The sequence below is a fragment of the Ammospiza caudacuta genome, chromosome 36, assembly GCF_027887145.1.
Source record: "Ammospiza caudacuta isolate bAmmCau1 chromosome 36, bAmmCau1.pri, whole genome shotgun sequence".
In the NCBI taxonomy this organism is placed as follows: domain Eukaryota; kingdom Metazoa; phylum Chordata; class Aves; order Passeriformes; family Passerellidae; genus Ammospiza; species Ammospiza caudacuta.
In genome coordinates this window covers 214,934-235,112 of record NC_080628.1, presented here as the reverse complement: position 1 = coordinate 235,112, position 20,179 = coordinate 214,934, and the positions used below count along the sequence as shown (strand labels likewise).

Below are 20,179 nucleotides of genomic sequence, written 5' to 3'. Positions count from 1 at the left end.
CAACCCGGGACCCCCGAACGGGACCCCCAAAATAACCCGGGACCCCCCAAAATAACCCCGGGACCCCCAAAATGACCCGGGACCCCCAAACGGGCCCCCAAAATAACCCGGGACCCCCAAAATAACCCGGGACCCCCCAAACCCCAAATGGGACCCCCAAAATCACCCGGGACGGCAAATTGGGACCCCCGAACGGGACCCCCAAATCAGGACTCTCAAATCTTTTTGGGACCCCCAAAATCACCGCGACCCCCAAACCGGGACCCCCAAAATCTCACGGGAGCCCCGAATCGGGAGCCCCAAAACCTTCGGGACCTCAAAACCGGGACCCGCAATAACCCGGGATCCCCAAAGCGGGACCCCAAAACCGAGACCCCCAAACTCCACGGGACCCCAGACGGGACCCCCAAACGCTCGGAGCCGCCCCCCGGACACCCCTGAGCCCCCCAGAGCCCCGAAATTCCCCCAAATCCCCCCAAAATCCCCCGAAACCCCCGCCCGGCCTCAGCCAATCCTCGCCGGGACCGGGCGGCGCCGGGGCGGGGCTTTCCGCGGCCCCGCCCCTCGCCGGCCACACCCATTTATTATCAAACCACGCCCATTTCCCAGCACCGCTGGCCCCGCCCCGCTCAGGCCCCGCCCCTTTTTCTCACCTGTGTGGGCGGGGCCAGCGCGGCTGCGGCGGCTGCGGGTGAGCGGGGCCGGGGGCGTTTGGGGCAGTTTGGGCCATTTTGGGGCGTTTTGGGGATTTTGGGGATTTTGGGGGGCCCAGGGGGGGTCGGGGTCACCCCGGGGGGGCTCGGGGGGGGTTCGGGGGCGGGGGGGGCCCCGTTTGGGGTGGGGGAGGGGCAAAATCCGCCCGGGGCAAAGTCTGACCGGGGGGGGGGGAGGGGAAGGGCGGCACCTGCGGAGCCCCGGGACCCCCAGGGAGCCCGAAATGGCCCAAAATACCCCAAAATACACCCGGGGAGCCCGAAATGGCCCAAAATACACCAAAATACACCCGGGGAGCCCGAAATGGCCCAAAATACCCCAAAATACACCCGGGGAGCCCGAAATGGCCCAAAATACCCCAAAATACACCCGGGGAGCCCGAAATGGCCCAAAATACCCCAAAATACACCCAGGGAGCCCGAAATGGCCCAAAATACCCCAAAATACACCCGGGGAGCCCGAAATGGCCCAAAATACCCCAAAATACACCCAGGGACCCCGAAATACCCCGAGAGACCCCAAAATACCCCAAACCACCCCAAAATACACCCAGGGACCCCGAAATACCCTCGGGACCCCTCCAGAGACCCCCAAACAGCCCCGCGCCCCCCAGACCCCCCGGTTGCCATGGCGACGCTGCGACGCTGCCTCCACGGACGGGTAAAGCCCCGCCCCCACCTCCCCCTCCCCCATCGTGGATGGTCGTGGCCCCTCCCCCCCCTCAGTTCGGGGGTCCCGGCCCCGCCCCTCCCCAATTCGGGGGTCCCAGCCCCCCGGGGGCGGCCCCGTTTCCTATTCCCGGCACAGGAACCCCCGCGGCGAGGAGGAGGAGCAGGAGGAGGGGGCGGAGCCAATGGTGCGGCTGCCCCGCCCCCGGACACGCCCCCGGCGCAGACCCCGCCCCTGGCTCCACCCCCTGGCCACGCTGGCCCTGGGCTCGGCCACGGCGTTCCTATTGGGTACGGGGCCGCGAGGCCACGCCCACTGCGGGATCCGCCCCTCTCTGACCCCGCCCACTGTGACCCCACCCCTTTCTGACCCCGCCCGTCCCCTCTGTCCCCGCCCCCAGGGCTGTTGGTGGCTGCCCTTGGCCACACCCCCTGTAGGGGCGGGGCCGTGGGGGCGGGGCCTCTGCCAGGAGGCTCCACCCCTGATCTGGTTTGGGGCGGGGCCAGTGCAGAGGCTCCGCCCCCCCGGCCCCGCCTAAGGGAGCTGCTGAGGCGACACCTGAGGGAGGAGAGGGTGGAGCAATGGGCCAGGTGAGTGACCAATGGGTGACCACTGAGTGACCACTGACCACTGAGTGACCACTGAACATTACTGACCAATAGTGACTGTCACAACCATCACTGACCACTGAGTGACCACTGAGTGACCAATGGGTGACCACTGAGTGACCAATGAGTGACCACTGACCAATGAGTGACCACTGAGTGACCAATGAGTGACCAATGAGTGACCACTGACCACTGAGTGACCAATGAGTGACCAATGAGTGACCAATGGGTGACCACTGAGTGACCAATGAGTGACCACTGACCAATGAGTGACCACTGAGTGACCAATGAGTGACCAATGGGTGACCAATGAGTGACCACTGAGTGACCACTGACCAATGAGTGACCACTGACCACTGAGTGACCACTGAGTGACCAATGAGTGACCACTGAGTGACCACTGACCACTGAGTGACCAATGAGTGACCAATGAGTGACCACTGAGTGACCACTGACCACTGAGTGACCAATGAGTGACCAATGAGTGACCAATGGGTGACCACTGAGTGACCAATGAGTGACCACTGACCAATGAGTGACCACTGAGTGACCAATGAGTGACCAATGGGTGACCAATGAGTGACCACTGAGTGACCACTGACCAATGAGTGACCACTGACCACTGAGTGACCACTGAGTGACCAATGAGTGACCACTGAGTGACCACTGACCACTGAGTGACCAATGAGTGACCAATGAGTGACCACTGAGTGACCACTGACCACTGAGTGACCAATGAGTGACCAATGAGTGACCAATGGGTGACCACTGAGTGACCACTGAGTGACCACTGACCAATGAGTGACCACTGAGTGACCACTGAGTGACCAATGGGTGACCAATGAGTGACCACTGAGTGACCACTGACCACTGAGTGACCAATGAGTGACCACTGAGTGACCACTGACCAATAGTGACCATTATTAAACATTGTTGACCATGAGTGACCACTACTCCCCCCTGTGACCCCTGTGACCCCTGACCCCTGAGTGACCCCTGTGTGAACCCGCCCCTCCCCCGCAGGGAGGTCAGCTCGGGGCCGCACGGGGCGGGGTCGGGGCGTGGCCGAGCTCTCGCCCAATCAGTGCTAAGCGCCCTGGCGGGGGCGGGGCTGAGCCGGGCCTGGAGCCGCCCCCAGCCCCTCCCCCTCCCAGTACGGTAACGGGGGCGATGGGGGGGGGGTCAGGGGTCATCGGGGGTCATGGGGGGTCACCAAGGGGTCATAGGGGTGTCTGGGGGGGTAAGGGGTCACTGGGGATTATGAAGAGGTCACTTGGGGGGGGTCATCAGGGGTCACCAAGGGGTCAGCGGGGGAGATGGAGGGGTCAGGGGTCACTGGGGTCATGGCGGGGTCACTGGGGTGGGGGAGGGGCCAATTGGGAGGGGTCAAAAGCTCAAAAGTCCCTGGGGTCAGTGGGGAGGCAGAGCTTCTCCCCGACCCCTGACCTTTGCCCTTTGCCCTTTGCCCCCAGGGGGGCGGTGTCCCTGCGCTGGGTGGGGCCGGGGGGGGAGGAGCTCGAGCGGCTCCCGCTGGACCCGGAAGCGTTCTGCGCCTGGAGCGCGCCCGGGACGGCCACCGTGAGTGACCCCTGACCCCTGACCCCCGACCCGTGACCCCGCTGACCCCGCTGACCCCGCCGGCCCCCAGGGCGGGCTGGTCTACGGGCACTACGGGCGCCCCCAGGACCTGGCGGAGCTGCGGGCGCGGGGGGTGGAGCCGCGGGGACACCTGGTGCTGCTGCGGCTGGGGCGGGGCCGCCCCGCCCAGCAGGTGAGAGGGACACGCCCACAACACGGGGGACTGGCGGTGGGTGTGGGTGGGTGTGGCTCATTGCCCCTCCCCCAGGTGTCGGCCATGTTTGCCGCGGGCGCTCTGGGTGTGGCTCATTGCCCCTCCCCCCCTGTGCCCCGCCCCCCAGGTGTCGGCCATGTTTGCCGCGGGCGCTCTGGGGGTCCTTTTCTACCGCGACCCCCGGGACACGGCCGGGCCGGGGGCGGGCCCCGCGCTGGGGGGGGGAGCCACGCCCACCCTGCACGTGAGTGGGGGCGGGGCTACGGGGGGATGGGGGCGGGGCTACGGGGGAGGATTTGGGGGGAATTTGGGGGGCTTGGGGGGCAGTCTGGGGGTGGCTTAGGGGGGTCTCAGGCGTGTTGGGGCAATTTGGGGGGTGTTTGGGGGTCTCTGGGGTATCTGTGGGGACATTTGGACGTCTCTGGGGGCATTTGGGGTTTTTTGGGGGTGTCTGGGGTACTTTTGGGGAGGGGTCTTGGTCTCTGATGTCGTGGCAGCCATGTTGGAACAGCAGCCATGTTGGATGGGCAGCCATATTGATTGGCAGCCATAATGGGATGGCAGCCATGTTGGATTGGCAGCCATATTGGAACAGCCGCCATATTGGGATGGCAGCCATGTTGGATTGGCAGCCATGTTGGAATGGCAGCCATATTGATTGGCAGCCATATTGATTGGCAGCCATATTGTCCTGGTGGTCATATTGAAACAGCAGCCATGTTGTCCTGATGGGGGTCGGGTCAGGGGGATATTTTGGAGTTATTTTGGGGGTCTCGGGGGTATTTTGGGGAGGGGTCTCGGTCTCATCTGCCCCCGCAGGTGCAGGATGGGGCGGGGGACCCCTTCAGCCGGGGATTCCCCTCCTTCAGCGGCCACGCCCCCCCCGGCCCCGCCCCGGGCGTGGCCCCGATCCCCGCCCACCCCCTGAGCGCAGCCACGGCCATGAGGCTGATGAGGTACCAAGAGGCCCCTCCCCTAATTAACATAAACTCCTCCTCTAATTAAGCTGGGACCCCCAGATTAACACAGACCCCTCCCCAAATTAGCATGGATCCCTCCACTAATTAAACATCAATCCTTAAATTAACCCAGGATCCCTCCCCAAATTAACGATTAATCCTTAAATTATTCATTAACCCTTAAATTAACCTGGGACCCCTCCCCACAACCCCCCTGACCCCTCTCCCCCTCCCCATTTGATGTTTTTGGGAGGGTCTCACCCCATCCCCCCCATTCCAGGTCCCTGGGCCCGCCCCTCGCCCCCCCGCGCTGGGGGGTCCCGGGGGGGTCGCTCCGGTTCCGGCCCCGCCCGGGGGGGCGGCGGCTGCAGCTGCGGGTGGGGGCGGGGACGCGCCCCGGGACCCTCACCAGCGTCTTCGGGGCCCTGCGGGGGCGCCTCGAACCCGGTGAGGGGCGGGGCCGCAAAGGGGGTGGGGTCAGGGTGGGCGGGGCCCTGCGGGGGCAAAGCGGGTGTGGTCAAACGGGGATATGGGCAGGGTGGGTGTGGTCCTGTGGGGGTGTGGTCAAAGTGAGAGTGGTCAGAGGTGGGCGTGGTCGGGGTGAGGGGAGGGCGGGGCAATGGGAATAATGGAGGAGGGTGGGGCGTGGCTGATCGGGTGTGGTCAAGGTGGGAGGGGCACTAAAGGGGTGTGGTCAGGCTGGGTGTGGTCATGCAAGGGGAGGAGCCATGGGAGGGCGGGGCAATGCAAAATGGGGGTGGTTGATGTGGGTGTGGTCAGTGGGGTGTGGCCAATGCAGGCTCGTTATGTGGGCGTGGTCAGAGCGGGTGGGACAATGAGAGGGCGTGGCCAATGGGGTGGAGAGGTGGTTGCAGGGGGCGTGGCCTTGCTGACCCCAGCCCCGCCCAGACTGTTACATCATCGTGGGGGCCCAACGTGATTCGCTGGGGCCGGGGGCGGCGGCCTCGGGCGTGGGCACCGCCCTCCTGCTGGAGCTCGCCCGGTTCTTTGCCGCCATTGGCCGAGAGGGTGAGAGAGGGGCGGGGCTTGGGCTGGGAGGGGCCGGGCGGAGCTGGGCGTGGTCCCTGATTTAGGGCGGGGCTGAATTTCGGAAATTTGGGGAATTTGAGGCTCCCCAAATGGAGGGGGGCGTGGCTTTACAGGGTGAGGGAGGGGCAATCAACAAGTGTGGGGGGGTTTTCAAAGTGGGGCGGGGCCTTCATTACCCCACCCCTGTGTGGGGGTGTCTCCCCTCCCCCTGACCCCGCCCCCTGCCCCGCCCCCAGGGTTCCAGCTCCGCCGGACCCTCCTCTTCGTCAGCTGGGACGGCGCCGAGTTCGGACACTTGGGGGCCACCGAGTGGCTCGAGGTGACCCCGGTGACCCCGCTGTGACCCTGCCCTGACCCCAGTGACCCCTCGGTGACCCCCTCGCCCCTCCCCCCAGGGCTACCCCGGCCTCCTGCACACCAAAGTCGCCGCCTACGTCAGCCTGGACCGGCCCGTGCTGGGTGCGCCCCGCCCCCTCCCTCATCCGGGGACTTGGGGGGGGTCTCGGCCCCGCCCCCGCCCCCGCCCCCTGACCCCGCCCCCCCCCAGGCGCCGATCGCTTCGTGGTCCGGACCAGCCCCACCCTGGGGCCGCTGATCGAGAGCGCCCTGGAGCAGGTGGGGGAGGGGCCAGAGGGTGGGGGAGGGGCCAGAGGGTGGGGGAGGGGCAGCCCCTCCCTCCCCCCCTCACGTCACCGCCCCTCCCCCAATGGCAGGTGGAGAGCCCCAACGAGGGCGGGAAATCCCTGCTGGAGCAGCTGCGGCGGCCGGGGCGGGGCTGGGAGAGCGACGTGTGAGTGGGCGGGGACACACCTGGGGACACACCTGGGACACACCTGGGACACATCTGGGGACACCTGAACACACCTGGGGACAGCTGGGGGACACACCTGGGGACATTGGGGACACACCTGGGGAGGCACCTGGGGACATTGGGGACACACCTGGGGAAACACCTGGGGACACACCTGGACACACCTGGGCACACGTGGGGACACCTGGGACACACCTGGGGACACACCTGGGCACACACCTGGGGATACACCTGGGACACACCTGGGCACACACCTGGGCACACCTGGGACACACCTGGGGACACACCTGGGCACACCTGGTCACACCTGGGGACACCTGGGAACACACCTGGGACACACCTGGGGACATTGGGGACACACCTGGGGACACACCTGGGGACACACCTGGGCACACCTGGGGACACACCTGGGACACACCTGGTGACAGCTGGGACACATGTGGGGACACCCCTGAGGACAGCTGGGGACATTGGGGACACATTTGGGGACACCTGAACACACCTGGGACACACCTGGGGGCACACCTGGGCACACCTGGGCACACCTGGGGACACACCTGGGGAAACACCTGGGGACACCCTACCGTGTCCCCCTGTCCCACCCGTGTCCGTCTGTCCCCCAGGATCCGCCCCCTGGCCCCCGAGAGCGGCGCCTTCCCCTTCACGGCGGCCGCGGGGGTCCCGGCGCTGGAGCTCGGCTTCGATGAGGTGAGACCCCCCAAAGTGTCCCCAAAATATCCCCAGGGTCTTCCCAAGGCATTCCCAAAATGTCCCCAGGGTGTCCCCCCGGCCCTGTGGCCCCTCTGTGACCATGTCCTGTCTCTGTGTCCTCCCCGTGACCGTGTCCCCAATGTCCCCAATGTCCCCAATGTCCCCAATGTCCCCAATGTCCCCGTGTCCTCTCCCTGCCCATGTTCCCTGGCTCTGTGTCCCCTCTCTGTCCCCATGTCCCCCATTGTCCCCGCAGGCCCCGGGCAGTGTCAGTGGCTCCAGGGCGGCCCTGGCGACACCCGAGGACACTGTGTCCCCATGTCCCTATGTGACAATGTCCCTCGATGTCCCTGCAGGCTGTGGGGGGCAGTGGTGGCTCCAGGGCGGCCCTGGGGACACCCGAGGACACTCTGTCGCGCCTCGGGGCGCGGCTCCGGGGCCGCCTCCCGGCCGTGTCCCGCGCCGTGGCCGCCGTGGCCGCGCAGCTCCTGCTCCGCCTGGGCCACGACCCGCGGCTGCCGCTGGAGCCCGCGGCCATCGGGGACGCGCTGATGCGGCAGCTGGCACCGCTGCAGGTGGGTACGGACCAGTACGGACCAGTATAAACTGGTACGGACCAGTACGGAGCAGTACAGACCACTATATCCCAGTATATCTCAGTCCCTCCCACTCCCTCCCAGTCCATCCCAGTATAAACCAGTCTAGCGATTTCCCCCCCAGGCTCGGGGCCTGTCGCTGCAGTGCCCGTAAATCCCCTCCCAGTATAAACCGGTATAAACCGGTATAAACCAGTATAAACCAGTATAAACCAGCATAACCTTTCCCCCCCCAGGCTCGAGGCCTGTCGCTGCAGTGCCTGTAAATCCCCTCCCAGTATAAACCAGTATAAACCAGTATAAACCAGTATAAACCAGTATAAACCAGTATAAACCAGCATAACCCTTTCCCCCCGCCAGGCTCGGGGCCTGTCGCTGCAGTGCCTCTCCTCGGCCAGAGGGGGCGTTGTGCGCGCGGCCGCCGCGCTCCGTCGCGACATGTCGGGATCGGACGGCGCCAACGAGCGGCTCAACCGCGGCTTCAACGCGCGCCTCATGGCCGTGAGTGTCGCCCGCGTCACCTGAGGGTCACCTGCGCCATCCCAGCGTCACCTCTGTGCCACCCCTGTCCCCGTGTCCCTCTCACAGTGTCTGTCTGTCTGTCTGTCCCTCACAGGCCGAGGCGTCGCTGCTGTCCCCGTTCGTGTCCCCTCTCGCGTCCCCGTTCCGTCACGTCCTGCTGGGCCGGGGCAAGCACACCCTGGCGGCGCTGGTGGCCGAGCTGGGGACACAGCGGGGGACACCGGGGGACAACGACGGGGCACGAGGGAACAGCACAAGGACACACAGGGACAGTGAGGGGACACTTGGGGACAGCCAGGGGACACCTGGGGACAATGTGGGGACACCTGGGGACAATGTGGGGACACCTGGGGACAACCAAGGGACATCTGGTGACAATGAGGGGACACCTGGTGACCATGGGGGGACACTTGGGGACAGTGTCCAGCTGCGGCTGGCGCTGCTGGCCTGGACCCTGCGTGGCACGGCCGGGGCGCTGGCAGGGGACAGCGGGGACATCGGGGACATCGGGGGCGGCCTCGGGGACAGCGGCGACTGCGGGGACATGGGCGGTGGCCTCGGGGACATTGGGGGCATTGGGGGTGGCCTCGGTGACATTGGGGGCCGTGGGGATACTGGGGGTGGCCCTGGGGACATTGGGGACATCAGGGGTGGCTTTGGGGACATTGGGGGTGGCCTTGGGGACAGCTGGGACAGCGAGGACAGGTGGGGTTATGGGGACAGCTGGGAGCGGGGTGGCCCTGGGGACACTCAGGGGCACCCTGGGGACAGGAATTGGGATTTTGGGGACCTTGGGGACACTCAGGGCCGGGTTGGCCCTTGGTGACACCTTGGGGACAGGTCGGGGCACAGCCACGCCCCCTCATTTGCATCAGCCACGTTTATTGGCTGTGACCAGCATTGGGACAATAAAAGCAATGAGGCCACGCCCATCAATGACCACACCCATTTATGGCCACACCCACATGGCCACACCCGTGTTGGCCACACCCACTCGTGTTTGTCCTCTCCCATTGGTGGCCACGCCCACACGGGCTCCACCCCTGAGATTGCCCCACCCATGAGTCATTGGTGGGTGGAGCTTTATTGTCCTGGCAGCCATATTGGAAAGGCAGCCACGTTGGATTGGAGGCCATATTGGAAAGGCAGCCATATTGGATTGGTGGCCACATTGGAATTGCAGCCGTATTGTCCCTGGCAGCCACATTAGATTGGCAGCCATGTTGTTCTGGTGGCCATATTGGATTGGCAGCCATATTGTCCATGGCGGTCATAGAGTCCTGGCAGCCATCTTGTCCTGGCAGCCATCTTGCTCCCCCATCCATCTGCATCCCTTGGCGCCTCTCCCCGGCGGCCATCTTGCCGTGGGGGTGGCCAGGGGCGGTGTCAGCACTGGGGGTCCCCTTTGGGGGGGCTCTGCAGGCTCTGCTGCCCCGGCAGCGCCACCCCCATGCGCAGCAGGTCCCTGTGAGGGGACACGGGGGTCACTGCGGGGTCCTGAGCCCCCCGTGGCCCCCCCAGTGCCCCCAGACCCCCGGTGCCCCATGGCCCCCCAACTCCCAGTGCTCCCCCCCATCCCCTCCATATCCCCCCAATGCCCCCCAATGCCCCATTTGCCCCCCCAGTCCCCCAATGCCCCCCATTTCCCCCCGTAGTCTCTGCTCAGGTGGGGCAGCAGCTCCAGCCCCCAGTCCCCCAATGCCCCATTTGGCCCCCATTTGCCCCCCCAGTCCCCCAATGTCCCCCATTTCCCCCATACTCTCCACGCAGCCAGGGCAGCAGCTCCAGCCCCCAATGCCCCCAATGCCCCCATTTCCCCCCGTACTCTCTGCTCAGGTGGGGCAGCAGCTCCAGCCCGGTGACCCCGAGGGGCTCCAGGTGCCCCCCCGAGGGGGGGGTGGGCGTGGGCTCGGCCTTGGGGGGGGCGGGCTCCAGGCAGGAGGGGGAGGGGCTGCGGGGAGAGAGGGGAGGGGTCAGAGCCACGAGCCGGAAACCCCCCGGCCCAAAATCAGGTGGGCTGAGACCCCCCCCCAATGAACTCAGGTGTGCTGAGACCCCCTGCCCACAAATTCAAGGTGTTTTGGGACCCCTCCCCACAATGCACCCAGGTGTGCTGGGACCCTCCCCAAACTCAGCTGTGCTGAGACCACAACACACCCAGGTGCTCAGTGCCCCCCCCACCCCCCAGGTGTGCCCTTCACCTGCGCCGGTCCAGGGCTCCCCAATGCACCCAGGTGTCTCAGGTGTGCCCCTCACCTGCACAGGCTCTAAGGGTGCCGGACGAGGCACACCAGGTACTCGCTCCCCCCCAGGTGTTCACTCCCCACCAGGTGTGCCCTCACCTGCGCAGGCTCTGCGGGTGCCGGATGAGCCGGTCCAGGGCGCGCACCAGGTGCGGGAAGGTGGGGCGGGCGTGGCGCTCGCGCTGCCAGCACTGCAGCATCAGCCGGTGCAGCGCGGGCGGGCAGCGCGGCGGCGGCGGCAGCCGGTAATCCTGCTCGATGGCGTTGATCACCTGCACAGGTAAATGGGACAGGTAAGTGGGATAGAACTCATAACAATGCTGTTCGATGGTGGTGATCACCTGGGACAGGTGAGGGACAGGAAAATGGGGCATTTATAACATTGATAATAATCCTGCTCGATGGCGTTGATCACCTGCACAGGTGAGACGGTTCTGGGGGCCATTTGGGGGTTTCAGGAAGATCTTGGGGGTCCCAGATTTTTGGGTAACTCACGTCCTGGTTGGACATGTCCCAGTAGGGCCGCTCCCCGAAGCTCAGCACCTCCCACATGACGATGCCGTAGCTCCAGGCGTCGCTGGCCGAGGTGAAGGTGCGGAACGCGATGGCCTCGGGCGCCGTCCAGCGGATCGGGATCTTCCCGCCCTGACCGGGGCCCAAAATCCATCAGGGGGACCCAAAATCCATCAGGGGGATCCAAAACCAGCCAGGGGAACCCATAAACCGACAGAGGACCCGAAAAACCACCAGGAAAACCCTGAAACCCTCAGGAAACCCCAAATCCCATCCAGGAAACCCCAAATCCACCTGGGAAACCCCAAATCCACCTGGGAAATCTCAAACCTGCCAGAATTCTCCCAAATTCCCCCAAAACCTGCTGAAATCCCCCCAGAACCGACCAAACCCCCCAAAGCCTGTTCCCGGGGTCTCACCAGGGAGCTGGTGTAGGTGGGGTCGTTGTCCCTGTCCCCGTCCAGCGCCCGCGACAGCCCAAAGTCGGACACCTGGGGGACAGGTGAGCATCCAGAAGGGGGTTCCACACCCCAAAAACCAACAGAATGCCCCAAAACATCCGAAAATTGCCCCAAAATTCCCCCAAACCCTCCCACCTTGCAGACCAGGTGTGCGTCCACCAGGATGTTCCTCGCGGCCAGGTCGCGGTGCACGAACCCGGCCTCGGCCAGGTAACGCATGCCGGCCGCGATGCCGCGCAGCATGGCCACCAGCTGGAGCGGGGACAGGGTCCCCTCGCGGCCCTGAGGTGACACAGAGTGACACAGGGTGACACAGGGCATGGGGACATCACAGGGACATCGCACACAGAGCACGGCCACCAGCTGGAGCGGGGACAGGGTCCCCTCACGGCCCTGGGAGCAGAGAGCGTGACTGCGATGTCCCCCTGTCCCCAACGCCCCTGACACCCCCAACGTCCCCAACGCCCCTGACACCCCCAATGTCCCCAATGTCCCCAATCCCCCCAGGGTCCCCAATGTCCCCCAGGTGTCCCCACCCTGAGGAAGGCGTCCAGGGCCCCGTGCATGAGGAACTCGGTGACGATCATGGCGGGGCTCCCCGCGCTGACCACGCCGCGCAGCCGCAGCACGTTGGGGTGCAGGAACTGCGCCATGCGCGCCGCCTCGCGCAGGAACTCCCGGCGCTGCCGCTCGCCCGCGCCGCCCTTGAGCGTCTTCACGGCCACCTCGGCCTCGGGCTGGCCGGGCAGGGAGAGGCGGCCGCGCCACACCTCGCCGAACTCACCTGGGGACAGGTAATACAGGTAAGTGTACCCAACGTCCTGATAAATGCACTCAAAACCCCAATAAATGCACCCAAAATCCCACCCGCACCTCCCGGAACTCACCTGGGGCAGATGAGAACCCTCCAAAACGCCCGAAATGCCCCAAATCCCCCCAAACTGGAACCCCAGCTGTCCCAGGTGTGTCCCCCCAGGTGTGTCCCCGGTGCCACCTGCGCCGATGACCTCCTCGATGGTGACGCAGGTGACGTCGATCTCCTGCGCGAAATCCCTCAGGGCCACCTCGGGGTCCTCGTACGTCAGGGGGTCGATGTAGAGCTTCCCACCTGGGGACAGGGGACACACCTGGGTCACACCTGGGAGCACCTGGGGACACACCTGGGGACACCTGGGGTCATTTGTGGGGATATCTGGGGACATTTCGAGGACATTTTTGAGAACAGTTTTGAGGCCATTTGGGGATATTTTTGGGGTCATTTGGGGACACTTTTGGGGTAATTTTTAAGGACTTTTCGGGGCCATTTGAGAACATTTTTTGGCGCCATTTGGGGCATTGTTTCAGGATGCCTTTAGGGCCATTTGAGGACATTATTGGAGAAATTTTTGAGGATATTTTTGGGGCCGTTTTTGGGAACCTTTTTAGGGACATTTTTGAGGCCTTTTGGGGCCGTTTCTGGGGTCATTTTTAGAGCCATTTGGGGCCATTTTTGGGGCCATTTGGGGCCATTTTTGGGGTCTCCTTACCAGCCCCCCCGGGGTTGGGCTCCCGTCGCTGCTTCTCCGCCCGGAGCCGCCAACGCCTGCGGGGACAGGGGGGGACACGGGGATGGAGACCCCAAAGGGACCCCAAAACCACCCCAAAATAACCCAAAACACCCCAAAATCCACATCAGGGACCCCAAAATACCCAAAACCACCCCAAAATAACCCAAAACAACCCAAAATCCACCCCAGGGACCTCAAAACCCCCAAATCCACCCCAAAACCCACCCCAGGGACCCCAAAACACCCAAATCCACACCAGGGACCCCAAAAAAAACCCCAAATCCACCCCAAAACACCCCCAGGAACCCCAAAACACCCCATGGAACCCAAACCCTCCCCAGACCCCTCCAGAGACCCCAATTCCCCCCAAATTCCCCCAAATCCCCCCAAAATCTGCCAAAATCACTCCAAATCCCCCCAAATCCCCCCAAAATCCCCAAACCCCCCAAATTTGCTCACCTGAGGGCGAGCAGGGCCCCCCCCAGCAGCGCCAACACCAGGAGCCCCCCCAGGGCAGCGGCACCGGCCACGACCCCCCCGGGACCCCCCCGGGACCCCTCTGCGGGAACAGAGCGGGAAATCGGGGTGAATCGGGGGGAAATTGGGAAAATCGGGGTGAATCGGGGGGAAACTGGGGACATTGGGGTGAAAACTGGGGGGATTTGGAGTGGCTTGCGGTATTTTTGAGGTATTTTAAGGGTGTTTCCGGGGTTGGATCCAGGGCAGGTTTGGGGTGATTTTAGGGCAGTTTATGGGGTACTTTAGGGGTATTTTTGGGGTCGGTTTTAGGGCAGTTTTTGGGGTATTTCAGGGCAGCTTTTGGGGTATTTCAGGGTATTTTAGGGCAGTTTTTGGGGTATTTCAGATCTCTCACCGCTGCCCGAGGGACTGACCGTGGTCTCAGGGGTTATGGGGGTAATTTTGGGGTATTTCAGGGTATTTTAGGGCAGGTTTTGGGGTGGTTTTAGGGCAGTTTTTGGGGTGATTTCAGGGGTATTTTGGGGGTGTTTTTGGGGTGATTTAGGGGTATTTTGGTCTCTCACCACTGCCCGAGGCGCTGACCGTGGTCTCGGGCCCGAAGTCGCCGTAGCCGCCCTCGGAGCGGGCCCTGACCCGCACCCCGTAGAGGCCCCCCCGGCGCAGCCCCCCCAGCTCCGCCCGCGGCCGCGCCACCGTCACGAACTGGGGGGGCCCCTCCCCGCCCCCCACCTGCAAAAAACCCACAAATAGCCCAAAACAAACCCCAAAACACCCCCAAAATAAACGCCCCAAACACCCCCAAAATAAACCCCAAAAATAGCCCAAAACAAACCCCAAAACACCCCCAAAATAAACACCCAAAAATAGCCCAAAAATTAGCCCAAAATAAACCCCAAAACACCCAAAAAATGCCCAAAAAATAGCCCAAAATAAACCCCCAAAAACCAAAAAAAAACCCCAAAATAAACCCCCCAAATCCCCCCAAACTCCCCCAAAATCCCCTGCCCACCTTCTCGTAGACCTTCACCTCCCAGTCCAGCACGGGGGGTCCCGGGGGGGGGCTGGGCCAGGCCAGGGTGACCCCCCCGGGCCCCCCCCCCACCCGCACCACGTCCAACACGGGCGGCGGCACTGCGGGAAAACGGCACATTTTGGGTTATTTGGGGGGATTTTGGGGCTTTTTGGGGCGATTTGGGGCGTCCCAGATGGAGTTTGGGGGTGATTTGGGGGGTCTGGGGAGGTTTGGGGTGACTGGGGGGGAATTTAGGGGGGATTTGGGGGTCCTGAGTGGGTTTTGGGGATGGTTTTGGGGAGCTTTTAGGGTAATTTTTGCGGTAAGTTTGGGTGGGTTTAGGCTGGTTTGCGGCGAGTTCGGGTGATTTGGGAGAAGGTTGGGGTATTTTTGGGGTGATTTTGGCTGTTTTGGGCTGGGTTTTGGGGTGATTTTGGGGTGTTTTTGGGGTCTCACCGTCAGCCCCCGCTGTGACGTTGATCTCGGCCGCGGGGGCTCGGGGGGCGATGACCCCGGGGGGGTTTTGGGGGTGGTTTTTGGGGTATTTTGGGGTGATTTTCACTGGTTTTGGGGTGATTTGGGCTGTTTTGGGCTGGGTTTCGGGGTGATTGTCACTGTTTTTGGGGTGATTTTGGGGGTTTTTGGGGTCTCACCGTCAGCCCCCGCTGTCACGTTGATCTGGGCCGCGGGGGCTCGGGGGGGGGTGACCCCGGGGGGGTTTTGGGGGTGGTTTATGGGGTATTTTGGGGTGATTTTCACTGGTTTTGGGGTGATTTTGGGGGTTTTTGGGGTCTCACCGTCAGCCCCCGCTGTGACGTTGATCTCGGCCGCGGGGGGCTCGGGGGGCGGTGACCCCGGGGCCGTGACCCCGCTGCGGGCAGTGACCCGGAAGCTGTAGGTGACCCCCGGCCGCAGCCCGGCCACGCTCACCGATTGGCCGCGCAGCCCGCGCGGGTCGGGGGGCGGCGCCCAGGCCACGCCCCCGCAGGGCCCGCACGCGGGGGGCGGGGGCGGGGCCTGGCCGCGGGGGGCGGGGCACGCCCGGCACGTCACGTGGTACCGCAGGTCCGCACGCTCCGCCCCCGCGCGGGGGGGGCTCCAGGACAGACGGACGCGGGAGGCGTTCACGTGGGCCGCCAGCGCACGGGGGGCTGAGGGGGGCGCTGTGGGGCACAAAGGGATGGGGGGGTCAGGGCCAGGGGGGACAGCCCCGGGACCCCCCGGGTGAGAAACCCCCCCAGGAACCCCCAAATACCCCCCCGAGACCCCCAAACCCCCCAGGACAGACGGACACGGGAGGCGTTCACGTGGGCCGCCAACGCACGGGGGGCTGAGGGGGGCGCTGTGGGGCACAACGGGGGTGTCGGGGTCAGGGGGGACAGCCCCGGGACCCCCCCGAGTGAGAAACCCCCCCACTACCGCCCAAATCCCCCCGAAATGCCCCGGAACCCCCCCGTTACCGGAGCAGGGTTCCGCGGGTCCCTCCCCGTGCGCCCGGTACGAGCCCGGCCGGCAGCGGCACCCGGCGGCCCCGGGGGAGGGGGCTTCGCTCTGGGGGGGGCAGGGCCGGCACCGACCCCCCCCCGGCTCCGCCTTGAACGTCTGGGGGGGACACGCTGGGGACGGGGGGGGGACAGAGACGGGGGGGGTCAATGGGGATGGCCAGAGACCCCCCAAACAGACCAAAACACACCAAAACACCCAAAAATGCCCTAAAAACACCCTGAAACACCGTAAAACACTCCAAAAAAAGCCCCTAATATACCCCATAACGTACCAAACACACCAAATCCACCCAAAACCATGCCAAAACACCCCGAAAAAACCCTAAAGGACACCGAAACACCTTGAAACACCCCAACACGCCCCCAAACCACTGCAAAAACGCAACAAAACCACAGCAAAAACACCCTAAACCACCTCAAAACACCAAAAATCCCACAGGGATTCCCCAAATACCTAAAACAGCCCAAACACCACCCCACAAACCACCCAAATTCCCCATAAATCACCCCAAACTCACGCCGACACCCCGTTCCTTCGCTCGGCTCCATCCCGACCCCGCACACGCATCCCAGCGCGGGCGGCTCGGCCCACTGCCCGTCCTCGCGGCAGTACATCAGCGGCGTGCCCTCGGCGGCGGGCACGGCGCCCGGCACGCACTCGCCGGGCACGGGCGCCACCAGCTCGGCGGGCACGGTGCCGGGGAAGCGGGCGAGGCGCGCGGTGGCCGCGGGGCAGCGGCGGAAGAAGAGGCGCACCGAGAGCAGCGCCATGCAGGCGCCCAGGTCCTGGAAGGCCAGGTAGAAGCCGGCGCGGCGCAGCGGGCCCAGCCGCAGCACCTTGCGGTTGACGCGGCCCCGGGGCCCGCCCGGCCGCGCCAGGTGCTCGGCCGCCACCGTGTCCACCTTCACGTAGGGGTTCTCCATCCAGGGCGGGGACGTGGCCGTGGCCGTGTCGGCGTCCGACTCGTGGTAGAACACCGAGAACGTCTCCTTGCACGTGCGGGGGGCGCCGCGGCGGCGGCGGGCGGGGCCCAGCGGGTGGAACGGGTGCGGATCGAGGGGCTCGGGGTGCTTGTCATGGAGATTGAGGGGTTCGGAGAAATTTCCATGGAGATCGAGGGGCTCGGGGTGCTTGTCATGGAGATTGAGGGGTTTTGGGTGCTTGTCATGGAGATTGAGGGATTCAGGGTGGGTGCCGTGGAGATCAATGAGCTTTGGGTCATTTCCATGGAGATCCAGGTGTTTGGGGTCATTGCCATGGAGATCAAGAGTTTTGGGATCACTTCCATGGAGCTCAATGAGTTTGGGGTAACTTCCATGGAGATCAACAGGTTTGGGGTGGTTTCCATGGAGATTGAGCAGTTCAGGGTCATTTCTACGGAGATCGAGGTTGCCACGGGCATCCCCATGGCCCGGGGAGTGCCGGTCACTGCCCGGTGTGCCCCGTGTCCCCCTGGGTCTGGCCCGTGTCCCCGCTGTCCCCGCTGTGGCCCCGAGGCTGTCGCTGTCCCTGTCGCTGTCGCTGTCCGTGTCCCCGTCCGGTATCCCCCGTGTCCCCCGTGTCCTGCCCGGTGTCCCCTGTCCCCCCGGTGTCCCCCCGAGGCTGTCGCAGGCCATGACGGTGAACCGGATCTCGGCCATCACGGTGGTGGCGGCGCCGCGGGGCACCCAGCGCGACCGGAGCCAGCTGTTCTGGGCGGGGCCCTGGGCAGGGCTCCAGCTGTGCTGGGCGGGGCTCCGGCCCCGCGCAGGGGCGTGGTCCCGCTCGGCCCCGCCCCGCCCCGAGCACACCTCGAAGGTGCGAACGGCCCCGCCCAGCTCCGCGTCCAGCGCGCTCAGCTCCTCCCACTGCCGGACGGACACACGGACAGGGGGGACACAGGGGGACAGACAGACAGGGGGACACGGGGGGGACAGACGGTGAGCGGTGCTGATGACCTCCTGTCCCCCCCAATGTCCCCAGGTGCGTCCCCAATGTCCCCAGGTGTGTCCCAGGTGTGTCCCCAGGTGTGTCACCTGTCCCTCCCCAGGTGGATGCACCGTCCAGCGCTGGTCGCTGTCCCCAGGTGTGTCCCAGGTGTGTCCCCAATGTCCCCAGGTGTGTCCCAGGTGTGTCCCCAGGTGTGTCCCTGTCCCCAGGTGTGTCACCTGTCCCTCCCCAGGGGGATGCACCGTCCAGCGCAGGTCGCTCGTCTCCAGCCTCGTGTCCAGCAGCGTCTCTGGGGGGGGGACAGAGGGCATCAGAGCGGGACCCAAAATATCCCCCAAAAACCCAAAATATCCCCCCAAAACCCAAATTATCCCCCAAAACCCAAAATATCTCTCGAAAACTCCAATTCCAGCCAAAACCCCCTAAAATCAGCCCAAACCCCCCTAAAATCAGCCCGAAACAGCCCAAAATCAGCCCCATACCCCCCCAAATATCCCACCAGAAACCACAAATCCGCCCTAAATTTCCCAAATATCCCCCCAAGGGGCTCCCGGGGGGGGTCGCAGGGGGGTTTTGGGGGGTCTCAGGGAGTTTTGGGGGGTCCCGGGGGGTTTTTGGGGGTCACTCACCCTCCTCCGCCAGCCCCAGCGGGACCCAGAGCCACAACAGCCACAGCCCCATGGCGGGGATGGGGGTCCCCAAATCCGGGCGGGGGTTCCAACAATCCAGAGGGGGTTCCCAAAATCCACAGGGGGGGTCAGAAAATCCGGGGGGGTCCCCAAATCCAGAGGGGGATCGTAAAAATCCGAGGAAATCAGAAAATCCAGAGGGGATCCGAAAATCCAGGGGGTCCCAAGAAAAATCTCTGGTGGTCCCCAAAATCCGAGGGGGTCAGGAAATCCACGGGGGTTCCCAAAATCCGGGGGAGATCCGAAATCCAGGCAGGCGTCCCAAAAATCCAGAGGAGGATCCCAAAAAATCCCGAGGAAATCCCAAATCCAGGGGGAGTCCCAAGAACCTTTTGGAGAGACCCCGAAAACTCCTTTGGGGGGGGGTCCCCAAAAAATCCCTGAGGGTCCCAAAAACTCCCGGAGGATCCCCAAACCTCCGTGGGGTCCCCAAAAAATCCACTAGGACCCCAAAAATCCGGGAGAGAGCCCAAAAACCCAGAGGAGGATCCCAAAATAATCCGAGGAAATCCCAAATCCAGGGGGTCCCAAAACCTTTTGGAAGGACCCCAAAAACGCCGGGGGGCTCCCCAAATTCCCCGAGGGGGCCCAGAGCCGGTTCGGGGGTCCCTTCTCCTCCGGGGGGGTCCTGGGGGGTCCCGGGGCGTCCCGGCCGCCCCCCCCCCCGCGCGGTTTGGGGGTCCCGGCGCCGTTTTTGGGGCGATTCGGGCTCGTTTGGGGCGGGCGGGGCCGCCCCCGCCCCTCCCCCCCCCCCCGCGACCCCCGCGACCCCCGGCGGGGGGGGAGGGGCGGGGTCCCCCCCCCCACAGGAAAGGAGCCCCCCCCAAACCCCCCCCACAGGAAAGGAGCCCCCCCCAAACCCCCCCCACAGGAAAGGAGCCTTTGTTCGGGGCTTCCCGGGAGGGACCGGGAGGAACTGGGAGGGACTGGGGGGGACTGGGGGGGCTGAAATGGGACTGGGAGGGAATTGGGAGGGACAGGGAGCACTGGAGGGGCGGTAAAATGGGACTGGGCAGCACTGGGAGGGACTGGGAGCGACTGGGGGGGAACTGGGGTGGCCTAAAGGGGGACTGGGAGGGACTGGGATCACTGCGGGGGGGTGGTAAAATGGAACTGGGGGGGACTGGGAGGGACTGGGGGGGACAGGGAGGGATTTAGGGGACACTGGGGGTCAATTTCTGACCTATTTTTGACCAGTACAGACCGGTACAAACTGTAACGGGCCTGCGCAGGCCAGTAAAACACCAGCACAAACCAGTACAGACCAGTACAGGCCTGCATGGGCCTGACAGACCAGTACCCAATGTCACCAGTCCCTGTGAGCATTCCAATGGTTCTGGGGGTGCACTGGGGGGGCACTGGGGTGA

At 64.5% G+C, this 20,179-nt stretch overlaps 2 protein-coding genes across 2 annotated transcripts; one reads left to right on the top strand and one right to left on the bottom strand.

Moving 5' to 3' along the window:
* The first annotated feature begins 1,341 nt into the window (after window positions 1–1,341).
* On the top strand, window positions 1,342–9,344 carry TFR2 (transferrin receptor 2). The gene is made up of 20 exons (XM_058822913.1): window positions 1,342–1,374; window positions 1,484–1,673; window positions 1,784–1,973; window positions 3,015–3,149; window positions 3,464–3,569; window positions 3,640–3,762; window positions 3,911–4,027; window positions 4,603–4,739; window positions 5,023–5,189; window positions 5,652–5,771; window positions 6,029–6,120; window positions 6,188–6,251; window positions 6,340–6,407; window positions 6,506–6,582; window positions 7,227–7,311; window positions 7,671–7,889; window positions 8,271–8,411; window positions 8,527–8,704; window positions 8,795–9,037; window positions 9,331–9,344. The coding sequence occupies exons 1-20, from the start codon at window positions 1,342–1,344 to the stop codon at window positions 9,342–9,344; spliced, it is 2,499 nt and encodes an 832-aa protein (XP_058678896.1).
* Window positions 9,298–19,433, bottom strand: EPHB4 (EPH receptor B4). Its single transcript, XM_058823006.1, has 19 exons — window positions 18,753–19,433; window positions 18,342–18,412; window positions 17,974–18,041; window positions 17,792–17,907; window positions 16,712–17,206; window positions 16,149–16,304; window positions 15,486–15,851; window positions 14,686–14,807; window positions 14,240–14,405; window positions 13,656–13,755; window positions 13,176–13,231; window positions 12,644–12,757; window positions 12,186–12,433; window positions 11,785–11,931; window positions 11,608–11,679; window positions 11,171–11,320; window positions 10,775–10,947; window positions 10,258–10,383; window positions 9,298–9,897 (listed from the first exon to the last, which is right to left on the bottom strand). Exons 1-19 carry the CDS (start codon window positions 18,802–18,804, stop codon window positions 9,819–9,821), a joined length of 2,877 nt encoding a protein of 958 aa, XP_058678989.1. The 5' UTR covers window positions 18,805–19,433; the 3' UTR covers window positions 9,298–9,818.
* Window positions 19,434–20,179: the final 746 nt, after the last annotated feature.